General features: G+C 37.0%; 1 protein-coding gene across 1 annotated transcript in view; it reads right to left on the reverse strand.

Annotated features, from left to right (window-relative positions):
- LOC140332117 (macrophage mannose receptor 1-like) overlaps positions 1 to 10,405 on the reverse strand; it is a 43,192-nt gene extending 32,787 nt beyond the window's left edge. Inside the window, 7 exon segments of the mRNA XM_072413412.1 lie at positions 301 to 480; positions 2,099 to 2,239; positions 2,750 to 2,863; positions 3,837 to 3,998; positions 5,343 to 5,516; positions 7,631 to 8,020; positions 10,029 to 10,405. Of these exon segments, the coding sequence (XP_072269513.1) occupies positions 301 to 480; positions 2,099 to 2,239; positions 2,750 to 2,863; positions 3,837 to 3,998; positions 5,343 to 5,516; positions 7,631 to 8,020; positions 10,029 to 10,095 (1,228 nt within the window). The 5' untranslated portion in view covers positions 10,096 to 10,405.
- Between the last annotated feature and the right edge of the window lie 11,170 nt (positions 10,406 to 21,575).

Genomic DNA, 21,575 nt, shown 5'->3' on the forward strand with positions numbered 1-21,575 from the left:
CTCAATACCCCCAATGTCTTCTGACAAGGTAATGTAGCCTAAATATACAATCTGTCTTCCACTGGCCAAGTAGAACATGTTCGGCACCAAGGTTTTATAATGTATAAGAACTACACTAAAGGTCACAAAGTGAGAATTACTAGTTTTGATGTCATAAATTATTTTGTTGGGCATGTGTGCTGATTTTTGGCACCAAATCCACCCAAAAATCCCCAAAACAACCAAGTCTGTTCTCAGAAATGTAATAAAATATAATATTCTCCTTGACAGAATAATAGCTCACAGTCCAGTTTAACTCACCAAACTCAAAGTTAGAATTAGCAAAGCTTGATTCCTGTACATTATGCAGACTTGCAAGATCTCCTTCTTGTTTCCTGCAAGACACCATGGCGTCCTGCCAATTTTTTGTTTCTTTATGGAGAAAATAACAATAACCAGCATACGGGATCCAGGTTAGTGGGCAATTGATGGGCTCAGAATCTGCAAAAAAAAAAAAAAATATTTAAATATATGTAAAAAAAGTTGACTGGCCTACTTTTCAACAGTCATTTGCTGCAATATAATTATTAGGCACATTTGCTACCCAGGTCCCATTAGTTTCACATCTGGATTTTCTGTTTCTCAATAGGAATTCCATCTCTCTGTAATTGCTCACACATTTGGCTTCAAGGAGATGATGAATCATTGTAAATCATTACTGAAGTCAGTAATTTGGTTTTTAAACAATTGCCATAGCTCTAACCCTCTGCAAATCAGGGATTAAAGAATGTATTTGCAGTTCTTCACTATTATTATTAATATTAATATTATCTTGTAATAATATAGCACTCACCCATTTTTTGGAGCGTTATGGCTGCCCCAGTTGTGCCGATGGTGCGTGGAGTAATCTTTTACAGTTTATGAAGTTATTAGGGCAGCGCTGAAGAGAGCACCAAGGACAGGATGGATATATTGACACATTACACAGCACTTTACAAAGTCCATATATCAAAAGCTGTCCCTCAAAGGCGCTCATGATCTAACGTCCCTACAAAGTCATTAGGGTCAATTTTTGAAGAGAAGCCAACGAACCTAACTACATGTTTTTTTGGAGTGCCCAGAACATACAAACTCTTTGTAGATAGCCCCCCAACCAAGATTTGAACCTGGGACCTAGTGCGGCAAAGGCAAGAATGCTGGCCAGGACTCCTGACATAAGTACATTTTATAGTTCCCGATGCACAGGGTTATTATTACTGGTGACTGCAGGGAAATCTCAGCAAAGAATTGCTTAGACCTTTACCGTCTGATAACTTCACATTCTTTCTCTTTGATTCCAAAAGAAGGAAAACAAGAAACAGAAGTCAACAGACAGGAAGACATACACAGTAGTAAACTCGTACAAACGTTTGTAAACCCCAGTATCTAATCTGTGGTACTACGGTACTTATCCTATGGCTTTTGTCATGTTGAACCCAATACCCTGTGTCTTCATTACCTAATGCTACTTAGAGCCAATAAAGGAAATCAAATTTGCCATCACTTTTGATAATTTTTTAGTTTTGGTTTGGTTTACATATTTGCCCATATTTTTTCTTTATTTTCTGTTCTGCACTTCCCTTCTTCTTTGTATATTTACTGTAACTGTTATTTTTAAGGATGCAGTAGGAAGTATCAATGTGGGATCACTGGTAATTTAAACAAGGTACAATGACAATGATGTCCAACAGTCCCTTATACATATATTTGGTTTCCTACCACTCATGTGGCATATCCATAGCCTTTGACTGTCCCCTGTAACAAGACTCCGGTCTATAACCATCACCTGCAATACATCCTTAGCCTATGACTGTCTCTTATAGCATGCCCCCAGTCTATAACCAATGCATGTAGCCCACCTGCAGTCACTGAGAATCTACTGTAGTATCTTCACATTCTACAATTGTATTTTTCATGTACTTCGCTTTGAACATGGTTTTTGGAGTACTTTAAAAATTAAAATGTATGTCATCAATGTATCTGAACCCTGACTTTAAATTAAATAATGTTGCCAGCTAATTTACCATTTACCATAAAAGAGCTAGCAAGAAGGTCCTAACATCAATAATTTATTTCCTACCAGATGGAGAGACGTAAGAGGTGACATTGCCCTTTTTACAAACATATCCAAGTTTTTGGGAGCACTCCTTGTTTTCCCACATTGCATTTTGCTGTGGCTCCAATGACACACAATTCTTCCCATGTTCTTCTGATGGGTTTCCTAAAGGAACAGGTGTTTAGTTTAGAAACATTTAAAACAATAAAACTAGATATACAGGTTAAAATTCAAATAAGTGGAACTTTGAGACAAAATACAAAAATAAATGTTATGCCATATACCAGACTTATTCAATACTAGGCAATATAAATCAGGACCAGCTTCTAACATGTCTACATGAAAGTAATAAAGCATGTATTCATACACATGAACATAAATGAGAAGATGCAGAAAGCAGACAAACAGAGAGAACATCCAATGTGACCTTCAACACCACTTTTTCAACACCACTTTTGCAAACTACATTATTTGCTATTATGTCTTATATGCGAAGCCAAGAATTTTGTCATGTTTGGATAATAACTTGAATTGTAAAAAATACATCAAACCCCCATCACATTCTCACTGGGTGACATATTCATAGTGCAATTGATAATTTATTAAGTTTAAATAGACAGATCTCTAAAAAATAAATAACTTACTTGTAATAACATGCACAAATTACCAACGTACCTGGAAGCCAGTTGAGGTATCGGAATGGATTTCCATCATTCCACTTCCAGCCTGCATTAAATTCCAAATTATTAAGCCCCATCCATAAGGCTGTTTTATCAGAATTGGTTAATCCTATTCAAAATAGAAAAAAAATATTAGAATAAAAAATATAAAACAGATGAAACCATCATTAAACTAAATGTGTAAGGAGCATGTTAGCTTATATACAAACATACAAGAGAAGTCTGGTACACCTATAGCTATATGCCAACAATATTTATAAATGAAATACCAAAAAAATACATGTATATTCATCATTAATATTTGTTGACTGGAACTATTGTAATTTTCAGTTAAGCATCCCACAGTCATGAGATGATATTCTTGGATAATCTTGGATGGGTTTAAATGTACCGTAGTTTTCTAATATTGGTTCTCCCCAGACACCATAGGCTGACTAATTTGAGTGGATAGGCTGGTCCTCTCTTTATACATATGTAAGGTGTAGCTGGTCAATAGACTAGCCCAAGGACTGTTGGATTGTGCTGAAGTACCTTTCAGGCTGATGGCCTACATAACAATAATATTGATTTTAAAGCTAGAAAACCATAAAAATCTGCTAACTATGGAGAAGTTTGGGTTCCGAAGGGTTTGGAAAGGAAATGTTTTGGAAGAGAAGAGTTTGGAAGGAAAGGGAATGTATGCAGGAAAAATATTTTTTTTTTGGAAAGAGAAAGGTATGAAAGTAAAAAGGTTCTAGTGTTATTCTCTCTATAGAGGAGCAGAATTGTTACCCTAGAACATAGGTGTATTATATGTACTTTTCATATGTATGCTTTTCAAACACATAAATCAAAACAAAACAAAAATCAGTTGTATATATATATATAAATATATATATATACATATATATAAGGAACTAGTAAAGAGACATGTATTGCTAGGGTTTACATACCATTTAATACTTTTTTTTTATGACCCATTGGAGACCGTTGTGTCTTGGATTGACACAGTTGTATCACATTGTTGTTAACTATACAATTTAGTAGAGATTTGTGCTGTGTTATTGATTGATGCTCTTCCTTCCCTTTTTTTAGTCCCTTACCTGAAATATAGGTTTGCTCGTGTAGCTCAGTTATACTTATTAACTCGGCATCCTGTTGATGACAGCTCCTCCGTGCTTGGTACCAAGTCAGGGCTGACTTTCCATTGACCTGATACTTAAAGCCAGTTATGGAATCCGTTTTCCACCAACTCTCTTTTGTAGCTGAAAAGAGAAAAGATTTCATTGAAGATCATCATCCTACTATCATCCCATAACTCCATACAGGTACATCACCATAAGAACATTAATCTGTAATGATCTTATTATCTATTCTGCAACAATAATTGTGTTACAGTAACTTTTTGACTAAATTTAATTAAAACCCAGGGCAACTTTAAAATCAATTTTGAAAAATGCATTGACCTCTTGTTTAATTCTTTTATGCTTGTACAGAATCTTGATCTCCAATGTGGTCTTTTTGTGGTGCTAGTTTATATGCTAGTAATGTATGTTGGGTGAAAAAGTCAAATTTCCAATGTATTGACTTGTGTCAAGGTCCTATTATAGACAATTGCAGTACATGTAAATGCATAGGGAATGCTAACCCAGTTTTTCAACATTTTTAACATTGGGGAACGCCTTGAAATAACATTCAGGTCTTCAGGGAACCCCTGCTATAATTACTATATCCACAGATTACAGAATATTAGCATGGTGGTCTGTAGAAATAATGTCCCCTACCTTGCTGGCCATTGGGAAGAATGCCACCCTTACAGATAGCCAAAAAGACCATTGGTGTCAGTTAAACTTTCCTGAGAGTCACAAACTGTTAATTGCTCAAGGAACCCTTACCAACCTCTAGAGGAACCCCGGTTGAAAAACTGTGTTAGCCAAATAAAGGGAAGCTATCCTATATCTGAACTTTATGCATGAGAGAAAATACACAGTTTATTGTAGCTGGTTGTTGCTTTAAAAATATTTCAATATATTTTACACACAACTACAACAAGTACCTAAATCTGTCTGGATATTACCCTTTCATCCCTTGCATAGGACTAGGAGAGAAACAAAAAGAACTACAAGCCAATCAGGCTCTGCTACAGGCACATGTGCTCTTCTATCATCATTCTCTGGGTGGGGAGGTGGCACCACCATACTGCTTTATGTCAACAGAGAAATTAATATCACACTTCTGGCTGCTCTTTCATTCAAATCCAAAACACTACAAATCCTGCTGCAAATAAGGCAGTTTGTATATATATTTAGCTGTTTTCTTGGGAGCTTGTCTTCTTGTCCGTGTGGGGCAAATTTATATTTTTTCTGCAAGAATTTAACTTTTTTTTTTTGCACTGCACTGCATGAATTTGCTGAATCTTTCTTCATTACAACTAGCCTTAAAATCAATGTCATTGGTGACTAGGGGTAATGGGTAACTTCACAAAATATAGATAAAGATTCCATGCATATGGGTAAAAATTTTCTATATATATATATTCTTTAACAAAGAAAATTGTTTGGTGTCTGCTAAACCAATTGTGCACAGGGAAAATCATTGACAATACTTACTTTTAACTGGACAGTAACCCCACAACTCATCCTTGGTGTAGTCCGATGTTGTGGCACACCAAAGATCCCCTTATTTTGTCCCTACAGCAGTACAGTCTGCATACCATTTAGAACTAAACTTGAATGGGAATACACAGGGCTGACCATTGCCATTTCCATCTATGGTATATATTTCTGTGGAAAGATAGAAAAAGAGTTACCACATAAAGAAAATTATACGGACATATTATTCTTAATAAATTCAAGGAATGTTCATGAGAAACAAACCCTTGGACATTTAATAAAACAGAGCAGAAATATGATAATGGTAAGCTCATATTAAATAGTCATAGGTGACAATGGGCAACAGGAGAGACCAAGCAAAGAATGAGTAGACATCAGTCTGTAGATCAAACATGCAGTGTTATCATGTATTTGGTTAGGTCATGGACCACTCTTTTTTGAAAAGCCCCCGCTGTTAAGTTCAGACCCCAAAAAAGTGTTTCTAGAGCTCTGTCTGGGAAGAAACAAGACAGTGGAAGAATAGAACAGTAAGAATGAGACTAACAGTCTCCAGCAAGGAGCATGGGCAAAACGTGCCAGTGTGAAGCAGTGGATTGGTGGCCAAGCATGAAGCTGGGGAGCATAATAAAGGTGTAAAACAATAAAGGTGACAGCATAGATTCTGAAGCAAAAATAAGGATGCATGAGGAAGAGAAGGAGCCCCAATAGAGAGGAAAAACTTTCCAAATTAGAGCAAAGTGGGAACACAATGTGTGGGAATGTGTGGACACATTTTGGCATCTGTGACTCTACTGGATTTACCATTACTTCATGTCATTGTGCCAGGGTGTTACAAAACCTTGGGGAGTGTCAGAATGCTGCCTATGATCAAACCTAGGTATTTGGATTATTGTGTTACTGAGTTTAAAGTTGGAGTCCCAGGAACTCTACAGACAATATAGCACACCTGACAACAAATGATGAAGCAACCCTGTGCATTATTAATCCTCAACACCTCTCCTATATGTTGATTCAGCCTCCACAAGCCCTAGTGTGAGTACTAGAAGATGCCAGTGCATTGGTGCACCTAGTTGCGTCCCATTTACTAGATCCTGGCTTCCTTCATTTATTAAAGCTCTGCAAGGCTGAAGAGAATACACTTTCATCAATGAAGCTGGCTGATTCAGCAAACCTGGAATAGATCTGTTGCAGGATTCAAAACACTTGCTAGCAAATCGCAAATGACTTTGAAGAAATCGATTCCAGGCTTGCTAAATCACCCAGCTTCACTGATGAAAGTATATCCCCTACAGGCTTGAAGAGCTTTCAAGAGCTTAGGCCTTCCTAATAAAGCTTTCCTATGTTAAAGCAGAATTTAAGGTTTGCTGCAAAAATCAGCAATCTGAAAGGTCTCTTTTGCAGAAAAAGAGAGGCAATGAGCCTTCTGCAATAAAACATATTTCTGCCTGGACAATCAAGATGGCTGAAGATCAAGACACATGAAAGAAAAGAAAGGAACACAAAAGAAGGAGATGGAGGTGCCCACAATAGAATCGGAACAGGTGAGTGTATTTGAAAAATTGAAATCAGGCAAGTACGTTTTTTATTACTGCAAAGGGAAAGGGAAATTGCCTGTCTTTTTTGCAAAAAAGGGCCCGCCGGGTCTCAATTTTTTAGGTTTTAGGTATAGTCCTGTTTCAAAGATCTCAAAAAGTACATGCATTCTCATAGTGAAGAATACAAGAGTACTGAGGTTTGCTGGATCACCCAGCTTCACTGATGAAAGTGCATTGTCTCCAGCCTTGGAGAGCTTTATTAAATCTGGCCCAATGTCTTTGCTTTTGGTCGTATCTATCTTATCTCGTATGTTGTGACCATGATTTGGACTTTCAAAACTTATATGCCTTCTGTTTTTGCACCTTTTGCACCAACTTTTTTTATTTAGGACTCTGCTTGCTCTTATCCAGCACTTTTTTCAGAAATATGGCCCTTCTTTCTCTGCTACCATGTTCTAGCCCCTGCACATTCAACTCACAAGCAACTTTTTCTATAGAAAAGTGCCACCATCAGGTGCAGGCTCTTTGGAACTAAATGAACACAGTCACAGTTATTTATACACAAAACAATACATACAAATAAACACAAAAATTTAAAACTGCAAGTTATTAATGGAGTTAGTAATTCTATGGGTTTCAAAGTATGACATTCAACAACAGATTAGAAGTTTGTTTCTACACTGCAATGAAATCTAAATAAATGAGAAATACCATCAATAAACTAGAGGTAAAATCATATGGACACCTTACCTTCATAGGCCTTAACACACAAATCATCAGGCGTTCCATAGATTTTCCATTGGCTCCAGCCTCCCGTTTCTTTATGAAGGATCACTTTAGTGTTCTCATAGCTTAAGTAAAATTCTATCCCCTGGATCCCGAACAAAGTGTCATTTTTACACTCCCATTTCTGGAGCTCGCTAGCACCATCACATGAAGACAAACTGACCAAACTCTTTTCAGCTTTGGAGGAAACACCCAGGCACGTGGCAACTTCCACATTTATCAACTGGTGTTTAGAGATCCAGCGAAAGTTCTGTGCGTTATTGTCTGGCTTACAATCAGCGACCTTGATGGTATTTTGCTGAGCTTGTAAACATTTCTTGTGATTTTCATTGTAGATTAAAAATGAATCGGATTCTGAAAAATAAGATTTTAGATTGTCAAGAAGAAGTTTGTTCAGGGCTGTACATAGAAATCACAATACTATCTTCTACTATAGATGACAGTATATTCATGATTACTTTGTATGTGTTAGTTGGTTATAAATGTTAACATTTGTACAGGTTCGTTTTAATCAGATAGAGGTGGAGATGTAAGCAGCCAAAAGTATAATGGAAGGCCGATATTTCTTGTAAAAGAGTCGTGTTTTGGGTCATTATTTTGATGGAGGAACCATGACTTGGGGTTTTCTGACTCTTTAGCAGTACATTTTACTCCAGAATGTCTTGAGATTTTATTATTCTCTACACCTACAGATGGCACCCCGTTGCAAAGCAACTCAACTAAGCCTCCTCCATGTTTTACAGTAGGTATAGTGTTCTCGGCATTGAAATTTTCATTTTTTTATCAGTGGACATAGAGCTGTGACTTTCCAAAAACATTCCAATTTTGTCTCACTCATCTAAAGGACATTCTCCTAGTAGCATTGTGACTTGCAATTTAGCAAATTCCATTCTGAATTTTTAAATTTTTATTTTAAAAATGAAGTCTTTCTAGGACTTCTTCTATTGTCTTAATTGTAACTTAAAAGCAACAGATGGTGCAATCAGATTCTGATCGACTTTGAAATTGGATTTCTGATTGTATCACTTCGGAAGATGTCTCTTCTCAGCACAGGTACCTAGCAAGGTCTAGAAGTTTTTTTCTAATCATGAACCTGCATTCACGTTAAGCCTCTTTCTAAGTACTGCCAGACCATTTTGCTATGTACCTGATCTTTTAGCTGAAGTTCTTAAATCAGGGTCAAATTCTGAATTCCTAATTTCAAGGACTTGATCCTTTGTTTCTCGATCAATTGGTCCTGTTTACTTTTCTTCTTTTACTGTTATCTCAGCCAGGTTACCAACTTGTCTACTCATTTTGTAACTTTGTTAGGAGGCCCTCATGGTATCAATCTTAAAGTATCTGCTATGTCTACAGTTCTAGTATGGCTCATGGGCTCACACTGGCTTGGTTCTGACCCCAGCTATTCTTCATCGAGTACCATGCCATCACCATCAGACCACTGACTTATCAAATTGGCCAGATCCTGTTTCTACATCTCTCACCCCTTTTGGGTTCTCACTCATCTGGCCTTTCTACCCTTAGCAGTCCACAACAGTGTATATGGGGGTAAAAAAATTATACCAGAGAATTGCATTAGGTCTTAACGAGACCGTGGTGTGTGAACATTGGTGATTTAGCAAGCCTAAAAAATTGATGCAACATAGGGTAGCAAATTACATCAAAATACCAATGTTCTAAAACATAGAAAACATTTTTTGGCCTGTTTTTTAAACAATATAACTGTATTTATATGTATAAATGTATCAAGAAATAATGTTAGAACTAGACTTCAGTGTTCATTTAACATGGCATATCTGATTATCTTAAAACCATAACAATTCATAAAAGTAATTGGTGTTTACAAACCACGGGTTACACATTGCAGCTATAGAGCCAGATAACACAGAGGTCTGTAATCATTTCAAAAATCTATTTCTTAAGCTAACTCTATAGTTGGTAGTCTTATTGTGCAACTACACTTATATTTATATATATCAGTATGGGGGGAGATGCCAATTGATTTTAAATAATTTGAGTTTTATGGGCAATAGTGAAGCAAGTATAAGGATGACAACAGCCCTGCAACTTGTTATAAACAAAAAAGAAGAATATGGCAGCCCCGTTCTATTTTTTAACAGGTTTTTCATTAACGCCTAGGCATAGAAGTTGTGTTTTTACCAAATAAAGAGGTTAATTTTAAGATTTTAAAACAAGAAGAAAAAATATTTGTGTATTATTATTTTCTAATACTGAAAAAAATTCTTGGAATCCTAGATGGCAAATAGAGTTAGGTAATCTTAGATGGAAAATAGAAATTCCAATGTCTCTGCTTGTTCTATTTATGAAGAAACACACAACACACAACTCACTAATAACTTACCCAGCTGAAGTGCCGGCCGGATTACATAAAGCAGTAAAAGTAGAATGGAATTAGTCATTATAGACATATCATTGCTCTTCCCAGGTCTTAAGGAAACAGTGCTAAACCCTGCACCAAATGAAGTATCATTGAAACTTGCTGGAGTTCCAGTTCAGTTATTTAACTTTTGCAAAACTGTGAAGAACACAGTGAAAGTTGTGGCTTCTAAATGAGTCAAGAATATCCTGTCACATGGGGCCCCAAGGCAGACAGTAACTCCTACTTTTTATTTGCTGCCATAAGCTTTTTTCTATTATCAGATGTAACTGGTTTTGTCAAAGAGGTAGGTGTCCACTGGATAAGAGTACTCTAGGTTCTGACTGGTTCTCCATGTGATTTTTGGGAAGTATTTCTCAATTTCTTCAGAATCAGATTACATTTAAAAAAGAGGATGTCTATGGCTTCAAAAATATGTTTTGCAGAAGCAAGTTAAGGTGTCAATGTGGTTGTTTCATTAAGATCATTGGGTATGATATATTAGAGATCTCCTAGACTGGTAAAGGTAGACTAGCATGGGTGAACATTGGTGATCCACCAAACCAAGAATGAATTTCTTAAAATTATTTAATATTATTTGGCAAATGTTTAAATCCTGGACCAGATCCATTCCAGGTTTGCTGGATCACCCAGATTAATCCAAATTAGCCTTGGAAAGCTTTGATAATCCATCTGAATGAATGTCTAGCACCTTTGGCCAGCTATCTAATGCTGTTGAAAACCAACAGTGGTGCAAATTTTGATGGACCCTTAGCACCCTTTTGAAGGCTGTTTCTGCTGCAGGCATGACATGCTTGTGGAAAGAGAGGAGAAAAAAAAAGATGTGTACCCATTGTACATGCAAAAATGACTGTTATAAAGGTAGGAAACTACTTTGCTAGCAGTTTGGTTCTGCACAAAATGTGTTATGTCATGAAAATCCATAACCTGTCACTCTAGGCCACAGTCTATATGGCCCATGCCACAGTTCATGCTTGTCTTTTATTATCCACACAATGGGAAATAGAATGAAACAAATGCCAATGGGGCAGTTCCTATGATGTAAGGGTAAAATAAGGCACCAACAGATCGCAACATTTTGTGGATAAGCCTAACTATTTGTATAAATGTTTCTCTAGAGGTGCCTGATCAGTCCTTTGGCTAAAATGTTTATTTCTGTATTACAGTTCCTTTTCAATTACAAATCTTAGAGGACAGGTCTTATGACCTTCACCTCTGTCTATATAGAATCTTAGTATTACAATACCAAGCTTTTCACACCAAACATCAAAATGAGGGATAACCTTTACAGATCGATTACCATACGGACACAACCAAAATTAGTATCTGGTTCAGTATCTTGGGATTAAAACCAAAAAGATAAAAAGATACAAAAAGAAAAGACAAGTTCTTAGTAATGGAAGTTCAGAAGGAGGTTCAATAGTAGTGGTTTTCAATAATACACTGATGCAACAAAAACTTATAGGCAATGTGAGGACAGAATGGCAGTCTGTGAGTCTGGAGCCCTTTCTAAGACAAGAAAATCTGCCACTGTGGGTATGAGTATGTGTAGGTAGCCTGGTTCTGCTTCTGGAAGTAATGTGGTCTTGCTATTTCCACGATCAAGGCCATGCTATGTTTCCCATGCAGGAATCCAGGATTTATACCATTCTACCATGTGACAATTCTTCTTGCTCTATATGTTGAAATGAGCGGTAGGTCCTCATTCTTTTCTGCTACTACCCCACTATGTAAAATACTGACCCAGAAGGAAGGCATAAACAGAAACATCTGCAAGTCCTGAAAAAGGGGAAACATTCCTTTATTTAGGATAAAGGTTAGACCCATTTTATCTTCCTTTATGCCTCTACACATCTAAACCTCCTGCACAGATACAGTATAATATTAAAAAAGAATGATTCCAAATTGCATATAGCTTGTTGACCATCATCAGTGCCATGCAGTGAAAATGGGCTTTGGAAGCAACAAAAAAATCTAGCCAGAAAGGATATAGTGAGCCTTTTTTTAAATAGAAGGTATTTTCATGTCTTAAATCCTCTAAAGTGACTGTTTATTCCCCATTTCTGGATAATAAACAGAGCCAAGCAATGCCTTCCCTTATTTCACTACATATCTCCCATCCTATTGTGTGTGAAATTCCCCCACCTACTAGATTGTAAGCTCTTCGGGGCAGGGTCCTCTCCTCCTGTATCACTGTCTGTATTAGTCTGTCATTTGCAACCCCTATTTAATGTACAACGCTGCGTAATATGTTGGCGCTATATAAATCCTGTTTAATAATAATAATAATTATTATTATTTCACCTTTTGGCCATTTTGCTGCCCCCAACCCTGTCTCGAAGCAGGTCACTTTTTGCAAACCCCCTCCTAGGGTGCTGTACAGACTGATCTGTCCTTCTCCAGGGAACACCTGAAGCACACTGATTATAGAGGAATTCTATGTCTGGAGTGTGTATCAGGTTGCTGTAGGCATAGGTTGTTGGTGCAAATCAGAAGGAAGGACTCCTACATGGGACACTTCAGCTCTTCCTCTCTCTTTTCCAAAGCTGATGTTGCAGACCTTGCTGGATTGAAGATTAGCCATGCTGCAGAGGGAAGAAGAAGGGGCCAAGTGACATACCCAAATATCGATTATTGGCTTGCCTGACTATTCATTGGTTGGGGCACCATGGATCAGATACAAAGGATGAAAGATGTTCTCTAACCTCATCCCAAAAGCATCATCATCAGGACAGAAGCAGCGATGTTCCTGCTGACTGCTGCACTATAGCTGCTTGCTTATATCGCTTATGCCTTGAAACCATCCAGACTGTGCAGTATTATCCATATGTTCAGCCTCAAATCACACCATAGCAGAATAAAATATTTATATTTTAAACAAAATATATTTCTTTAACTGCTTTAAAACTTTTTGACATCATCCCTAGAATCTGAAATTATGAAAATGGCTTAAGGGAAGGGAGTGGTAAAGGAAAGAAGCTAACCGATCAATTTGTGCATAATATTTCACTGTGGCATGGTTGTGTCCTTTGCATGCATACTTTGTTCCATAACATGCCCTCCAAAATAATTGGAGGTGTGCCTCACTGATCAGTGGAGATATGGAAAATGGCTTAGACATGTAGGATTATATCAGCCTCTTACATCATTCTAGAGTAATTTTGGCCCACTCTGTACAATATGGCTTTAGCTGTTGCACAGGCGGCCCCACATTTGACTGTAGAATACTTTAATATACTGAGAAGCTCAGGGTGGACTCAATGATTACACGATGCCCAGGTCCTGTAGCTGCAAAAAATTATATTCTGTGTTTGGTTTTCAACAAATAGAGCGTTTTGCATCATGGCCAAACATCTCCACTATGGTCTTCTCTATCCAAAATACATTGTTCCAAAAGTCTTGTGGTTTGTTTAGATGCAACTTTTCAAACCTGAGTCATGCTGCCATTATCTTTTAATAAATGAATAAAGGTCTTGGTGTATTCCTTTTTATTCGTGTATTCGTATTAATTTATTCGATTATTATAAGCCAACAAAAAATAAGTGCTCAACAACAATTGGATAATCTTTTTTTATATTCTTTAAACTGTAACAGTGTTCAAATAAATGTATCCATTTGGTCACCTTTAAATATAATTGCACGTCAAACCAGTTATATCTATATACTATATAGACTGTTTTTCAATTACATTATGATCTAGTTTTCAGTTTTCTTATTATCATTATCTTTGTTCTCTGACACTGTGGTTGTACTTATTACATTTTAATATGTTTATCATATTACAGGTAATATAGATCTCTATTTCGCATGAGGAAACAAATATGCGAAACGCGTTGAGGTTGAGACTATAACCTCAAATTGAATATATGACCAAGATTGTAAGGTGTGTGTGAATGATTTAAAAATGTTTAAGAAGCCCAATACTTATGTATTGTGTACTATCCAGATGATTTCACGTGCAATGACAAGCCTCATCATGTACCATACATAGAATTTGTTTATTGTTATTGTTAATTTTGTTTAGAATAAAGTAAGTTTTTTAAACAGTACAAGTTTTCCATAAAAAGCCAGTTTCCTTCTTTCCTTTACAGTTTATTCCAATTGGCTTGGTAACTACTATAGCAGAAATTGAAGATTCTCCTCAGGGATATACTCTCCTCTACTAATGTGATGTTTGACTCTGCATAACTTAAGGAAGTAAAGTTTTCGGAATACATCTTACTACTGATGAAAAGAACTGCACAAAATGGCTTGAGTCCACTATGCAAATCGAGCAAACCTAAAGCTGAAAAATAAAAAAATGTGAATAACCCTATAATAGGATCAATGTCAAATAGGACGTTGTAAAATCAATGTGGTATGCGCATTGGGAGGTATCTGAATTTTAATAAGTATATAATATAAATACACTTAAATGTATATTTGTCATAAAGTTGATTGAATACTTTTTAATGTAATCTGCCTGAAAAGTCTCCTGCTTATTTTTTGCTATTTGTATAGAATTTAATTAACACTTAATCTTTAATCCTTATGGAAGTAGTAAGGGTGTACCTAATTTTCACACACTGCTTCTGCATTTCCACTTATTCTTTGTTAAATAAATAATGACAAAGTGTAATAAATAGTGTTAGTCATCTGAGGTTGTATTTAACTAATCTTAAATTCTGCTATGAACCAGATGTTATTTTATTATGTACTGATATTAGAATTAGAATTGAAAGAGGATGTACTTTCTTTTTCTCATGACTATAGAAGTTTGAACTTCATCAGGTCATCTTGACAATGTCTACATGCCTGAACAATGTAAGTTAGGTCCAACATGGATGTATACCCCCTAACTCTTTTTTAGGGGTCATCTTGGTCTCGTGTATTCTCATCCTGGATCTGGAGTCTCAGCATCTGACGTGTTTCACTTTATTTGCCTTGCTCAGAGGGTACTGGGATGTAACCGATTATACTCAAGAGAATCCCACAGGCTTTTGCAGTGGTAATAGCCAGAAGGGAGAGGGTAATTTCTGTATAAGTTCTATAGCATTCTATAGAACTAGGCTCTGATATGAGTAAGCCTCTGCCAGGAAACCACCTCCATACCAATACACAGTGCAGAACAAGGCATGTTAAGTCAATGATGGGGAAAGATCAGCTGCATGGAGACAACTGGCAACACTGACGTTCACTGCATTTTTTGGACAAAGTTCAGTTATTCTTTAACTTAAGTATTTCAAAATTAGGATTTGTCAGCTAATAAAAAAGTGTATTGGGAACCTTTTTATATATTAGATATATGTTTTTTATCCATTGTTACACACTTTGTCCTAACTTATCTTCGTCCCTAAAAGTTGCAATAGGAGCAGGTCCAAGCCCCTTGGTCACACTCCTGGTCCACTGGAGATCTTCCAATCACATGTTGGAACTTCCATCATAATAATATAAATAAAAGTGTAAAACTTGTTGTGAGTAATTTGTATCTTTGAATGGTCAGCACTGGATCAAAGTCACTTAGCTGGGATGTTCTGAAATATGTATTTCCCAGCACATATCTAAAGAACTGAGGAAATGAGTCAGCATCATGCATCATTCCAAAGAATTTAGTATTCTGCTAATATGCAGGGTATTAATCCAGTAATACTGAGTTATCACTTTTATGGATGTGTATAAACATTTTGGTAATGGTTCTACCAGATACCATTTTTGCAAAATAATATAGGATACAGGGTATGTCTTCCAAAGTTGGACCTCTTACCTACATTCCGATCATGAAGGCATTACAAAACCAAATTAGGTAAACATCTGAAGCAAATGAAAGTCTGTTGGCACAGCTCAGTGTCATGGTAATCCCAGGCAGGGTGGTGGATCATCTGTGTCACCAGCCCACCTGGCCGGGACAGGTACAGGGCGCAAAGTCTAAGACACCAGTCTCTGGGTTCACCAGCCTACCCCAAAAAGAGTGATGGACTTTAGGAGGTGGTACCCAGGATCTAGCGCTCGTACAAGGAAGGGCTGGTAACTGGGTAGGAACAAAGAAACAAATATGCTAAATAATACCTAGTAAAATATGCCTCTTTTTAAAGAGTTAACTGAGGTTTTGGGCCAACTTGAGTGCCAGATAGAAGAGAAAAACAATCTAATGACCTATGTGAATCTAAATATAATTTGATTGATGCACTTACTATGATTAAACCACATCTCTTCAGCCATGCCCAACTCAAAAAGTAATTTTGATTTTGGCTATGCTACAGAACACCACACCTGACCCCATGAACCACTCTCAGTTGAGGAACATAGAGGAATGGGTAGATTATCCTACTTAAACTATAAAGTATTTTTTTATGTGTGTACATGTTTGCCAACATTTACCTGCACTGACATCAACCTCTCGAAGGTGCCTTTGCTATTCTTCCTAAGGTGAAACTCCACCAATGAAAGCTAATTGACCAAATTCTGTCTACCCTCTCCATGCTTTAGTGCTGTCCCTTGCTTCCTTCTCCATCCAGAACCCCCTGTCCTCTTCAAGAAGAACAATAATCATGCACTATTGCCCTAGGGGGAATTTCATCAGGTATGGGGGGTTATGGAGAGCTGAGGAAGAATGCTTGTTTCCACCAACACTGCAAAAAGAAGGGGAAGCTGCGGGTTATCACCGCAAGGACAAGACGATTGCTGGAAAATCCCTAACCGCGAACTTCTCCTATTTGCTCCCTTTTGCCCTGCTAAGTATACTAATGAAAGAGTTTTGTTAAATCTGTTTGATAATCTTTGTTTATCTTGACTGAGGTTTTGGTGGAAAAAGTTTTGGCAACAACTTTATCTAAAAATAATTGATATAACCAACGTTTAGATCATAACAAGCAACCCACTATCATTGCAAAAAATAAAAAATTATGCGGGTGGTAAGGAAGGAGGAACTATTTTTATTTTTATTTTTCTCTAATAATAAATTAACCAACGGCCAATCATAAAGAACATTTACAGCCCCTCCTCTTTTCTATAGTCACTTATCCATGTTCCCTCTATCTTACTATATTACTATGTCCAAATAAAGTGGCTACAAGCAAAGGGTTAATCTTTCTAATGGAAACAAAAATATGTATTCAAAGTCTCCAAGCAGATTAAATAATAACATTTATATAATTAATAATAATGACAAAATTTAATGCTGTTTTGTATTTTTTAATACAATACCAAATATACATGTTATTCAAGTATAGGTAGCAGAGTTTGACCTATTTCAGTTTCCTGCAAACTGTATACAGCAAAGTTCAGATTGCAAGAGGAAGAGGTGGCAAAAGTAGCCACTGTGATAACAAAAGACATTGTGATAGGAGAAAGCAGGGGAAAAGATGATCTTGTCAGTCTTCTGCTTCTCTTCACTGTCCAGTCACATGCTGGGGAAGGGACAAGACCCGAAAAATTGTGTGCTGCCTTTCTCAGCTGTATTAACACAAATGCAATTTCTTTTGCAGGTAAAATAGGTCCCTTTAATTTGTGCATCTAGCATTTTCCCTGAAGATCAGATTTAAAGAGAAAATTTTCAATAAGGAAGGGCTCACTTCATATGACACTGGCTTGTCATTTCTTAGGAAGATAAGCTGGGCCTAAAAATAAACTTACTCGCAAGTATCTGTCACCAGGCCACAGGATCTGACCGATTCACAAAAATACGTGTTGCAATCAAAGGTCATCAGGCACTCAGTAACCTCTGATCCTGCACAACTGCCTTACCTTCATCAGATCTGGGGTGAAGCAGATGAAATATCTCTGTATTTCAGGGATCAGTTTAGTCTTTCTGGATCTAGGAAAAGGAAACAGCAGGCACTTCCTACAAATAACACAAACTACATTTAGTTTCCGATGACAAACTGTGCAAATGCTGCAGCCTGAAAAGTAAAATTACTAGTGATGACATGTAGGAATGTGGGGGCAGTGACCCCAGGTAACAATATGAATGCTTCTGCCAGGCGCACAGCTAATAATTCTTAGCTGTCCCTGACTTGGACGGACTGTCCCTCTTTCCTCCTTAGATGCCGCCATTTTTGGGTGAATGGTATTATTATTATTAAACAGGATTTATATAGCGTCAACATATTACACAGCAATGTCCATTAAGTAGGGGTTGCAAATGACAGATAGATACAGACGGTGAAACAAGAGAAGAGGACCCTGCCCCGAAGAGCTTACCATCTAAGAGGTGGGGGAAGTAGCACATCTAAAAAAATGAATTATTTTCCTACTAAGAACTGTTATTTTGCACTAAACCTTCATCCAGCCTCTAAATCAAGCCATTCTCAATTCAAGGAACCAGGGTTCCTTGAATTAACCTCCTATTTGATGATGCCTGCAGAAATGTGGAGCCAACACTTGGTAGAGCCAGCTGCATGATTCTATGGATGTTTTTAGGTGTCTATAAAGATAGTATTCTAACCACTACTGTAGGGGTTCTTTCCAATAGAAACCAATTTAGAAATTTTCATTGACCCAAAAATTTACTTTAACAGTAGTTCTCCAAAACCTAAAAGGGTTCCTTGGTGTAAAATAGTAGAGAGTCTGCTTTAAGTTTTTCTATTTACTAATTTAAAGGCTTATATAAAGGAAAATTAGTTTACAAAAAAGCACTTTGCATTTTTTGCATAACTGCATTGCAAGGGTGAGATTTACTGTACATTTACATACTTTGTTTTAAAAAGTGCTTCTCTTTTCCATCTCCAAAAGTCGGGAAGTATGGCAGCTTTACATCAATGCCTATTAAATTTTGTGAACGTGTATTGTCAGCTTTTGTCACACTTTCAGCTTATCGCTTATTTCCTCCTTTGGTCATTTGATTTTATTCCTCTGAGCCCATGCTGTATGATAACACAACCTCAGGTTCATTACATCTGGGACTCAGAGTAAAACTACATTAAACATTATTAGGTTTATACATGAGTACCAATTAGTGCAGCAGAAAGGAGCACCCGGTGAAGAAGAGGAAAGACTCATGAAGTTATAAGACTCCCAGAAAAAGAACCCTTTAAATACCCCCTGAAAATACTTATTGAAAAGATGTTTTTTTTATCCTATCTCAGTACTGGACCATCCTAACCTGGAACAATTATGCAAATAAAAACCTTTGACTTTTTTTATTCTTGATCTGAACAATATTTTTTGTTAAAAGCTGAGCATCTACTATCTTCAGAAGCACAGGGATGGTAGGACCCATTTGACCATGGCCACTGAGATTTAGACAATTCTTCAACCAGTTGTGTGCTGCAAAGCTTTTATTGATCAGTTGAAGCACCACAAATGGGTATTAGATGGGCTTAAGGCAGAACTAAACCCTTTGTGTATTTGCCAGTCTCGGTTCTGGCGAAGGGGCCATCTTCCTTGTTTTGATCCTTGGCCATCTTGATTGGCTTGATTAGCAATTTTGTAAGGGAGTGATCAGACAGGTGGGTATATTGTATTACATACCCCACAATTCATTATTATTTAAAGGATCCATTGGCAGATTTTTAGAACTTAAATTACACTAATTCAGTTCCAAGTCATTCCACTTTGTACCATGGAAAAATCCTTATCACTATGGCGCAACATAAACTGCCATCAAATTTCCTCTTTATATCCACAGTTATTGCATCATGGTCCCATTTCCTCTTTACATCTGTAATCATTGCACCATCGTAGTTGTTTGGAATAAATTGTTGAGGGTGGAGTCATATCACCCACTTGTTAACCTCAGTGACACCAATACCTGTTCCCAGAAAGAGGTGTATGCAGACCCTTAATTTCCTGGTAAAAACAGCAATGAGAAAGGTCAGTCAAGACAAGGAGGTCTGCAATAGCCTTTGAAAGGATCTAAACAAAATCAATAAAGATCACATAATTTATTATTACCATTATACATTATTTATATAGCGCCAACATATTATGCAGCACTTTACAAAGTCCATAGTCATATCACTGGCTGTCCCTCAAAGGAGTTACAATGTAATGTCCATACCATAGTCATATGTCATAATACAGTCTAAGGTCAATTTTGGGGGATGCCAATTAACCTAACCACGTTTTTGGAGTGTGAGAAAAAACCAGAGTACCCAGAGGAAACCCACGCAAAAATTGGTAGTTTTTTTTTTTTTCTTAGCTGAATGCCTGCAGTTCACTTTACCCTAAAATTCAGTTGAATAACCAGAGAAGAAAAGTTAGCAATGATTTCCTATTCTGAAATGAACCAGATCTGTATAAGGAAATGAACCTGACCACTCAGATTTACACAATCTGTCTGATTTATTAAGGCTCTCCAAGGCTGGACAGGATACACCTTGCTGGAAACCTGGAATGGATCTGGTCCAGGATTCAAACATTTGTTAACAAATAGCAAATGACTGAAAAAATTCATCCCAGGTTTGCTGGATTACCAGCTTCACGGATGAAAGTGTATCCTCTCCAGCCTTGGAGAGCTTTATTAAATTAGGGCCAATGCTTCAACCAGTTGCGTGCTGCAAAGCATTTGTTGATTTTAACCCACCTGTCCTCACTCTGGTACGAATACCTTTTTTCTTCACTCCTCCAGCCATCTTGACCCAGGATGATGTTACTCTCATGCATAAATGTGGGAGTTCATCATGTCCAGACAGCCCCAGGGAATACTGGTATACCCTGCCATATCCCAGCACACTTCACTGAGCTGTGCATGTGCAAGGTGTTTAGAAAAGATTACAGACACATGAGTATGTTTACTTACAGAAAGGACATTGCTCATCTCTTCGGCAATAATAACCCTGCATGTTTGCCATCTTGAAATGTGGACCTTTGGTGGAACTTTAATGGCACCCAAACATACCTTTGAGGAACATTGCACCTATTATAGAGCAATGCATCATAGGGCATTGTGCACTAGAAAAATTTGACACCACAACGGAGCATTGGGCTACCCCAATACAACATACAGTATTACATAGGTGCTGAAATACATATGGGTGAATAAATATTGATGACTGTATATTGTGACATATTATAAATATATTCATAGTCTTGTAAAGTTACTGAAAGATCCACTGTAAAACTTACACTGGATTTTTTCATTTGGAGCCAAATGAGGTAGCATACGAGAGGAAAGTGGCAGCAAGGCAGAAAGGTCAGATTGGAATGCCCATACACATTGTATAGGGGGGGGGGTGTGTTATTAAAAAGTAGGCTTCAGGTATATTTTATTAGTATACATATTTATTATTGTCTTTTTTTCTGTTTCTGATTTGTAAATGTAATCCAAGTGTAACAAACTGCAGAAGTAGTATGATACAACTATTACACCAGCCAGCACAAATTATAAAATAATCCAGACACAATTATTGTTACTTATGTATTATATTCTCATAACAGACAAAAGATTGCAATGACTGAGAAACATAAAAACAATGAGGTTGTTAGTGACACAAAGACCAAATTTAGCAAATTAACCCAAGTAAAGAAATAACTTATTTACTAAATTAAACATTTCTATACAAGTGTATTTATGTACAAATGTATTCAAAAAAC

The sequence above is a fragment of the Pyxicephalus adspersus genome, chromosome 5 (assembly GCF_032062135.1).
Source record: "Pyxicephalus adspersus chromosome 5, UCB_Pads_2.0, whole genome shotgun sequence".
In the NCBI taxonomy this organism is placed as follows: Eukaryota; Metazoa; Chordata; class Amphibia; order Anura; family Pyxicephalidae; genus Pyxicephalus; species Pyxicephalus adspersus.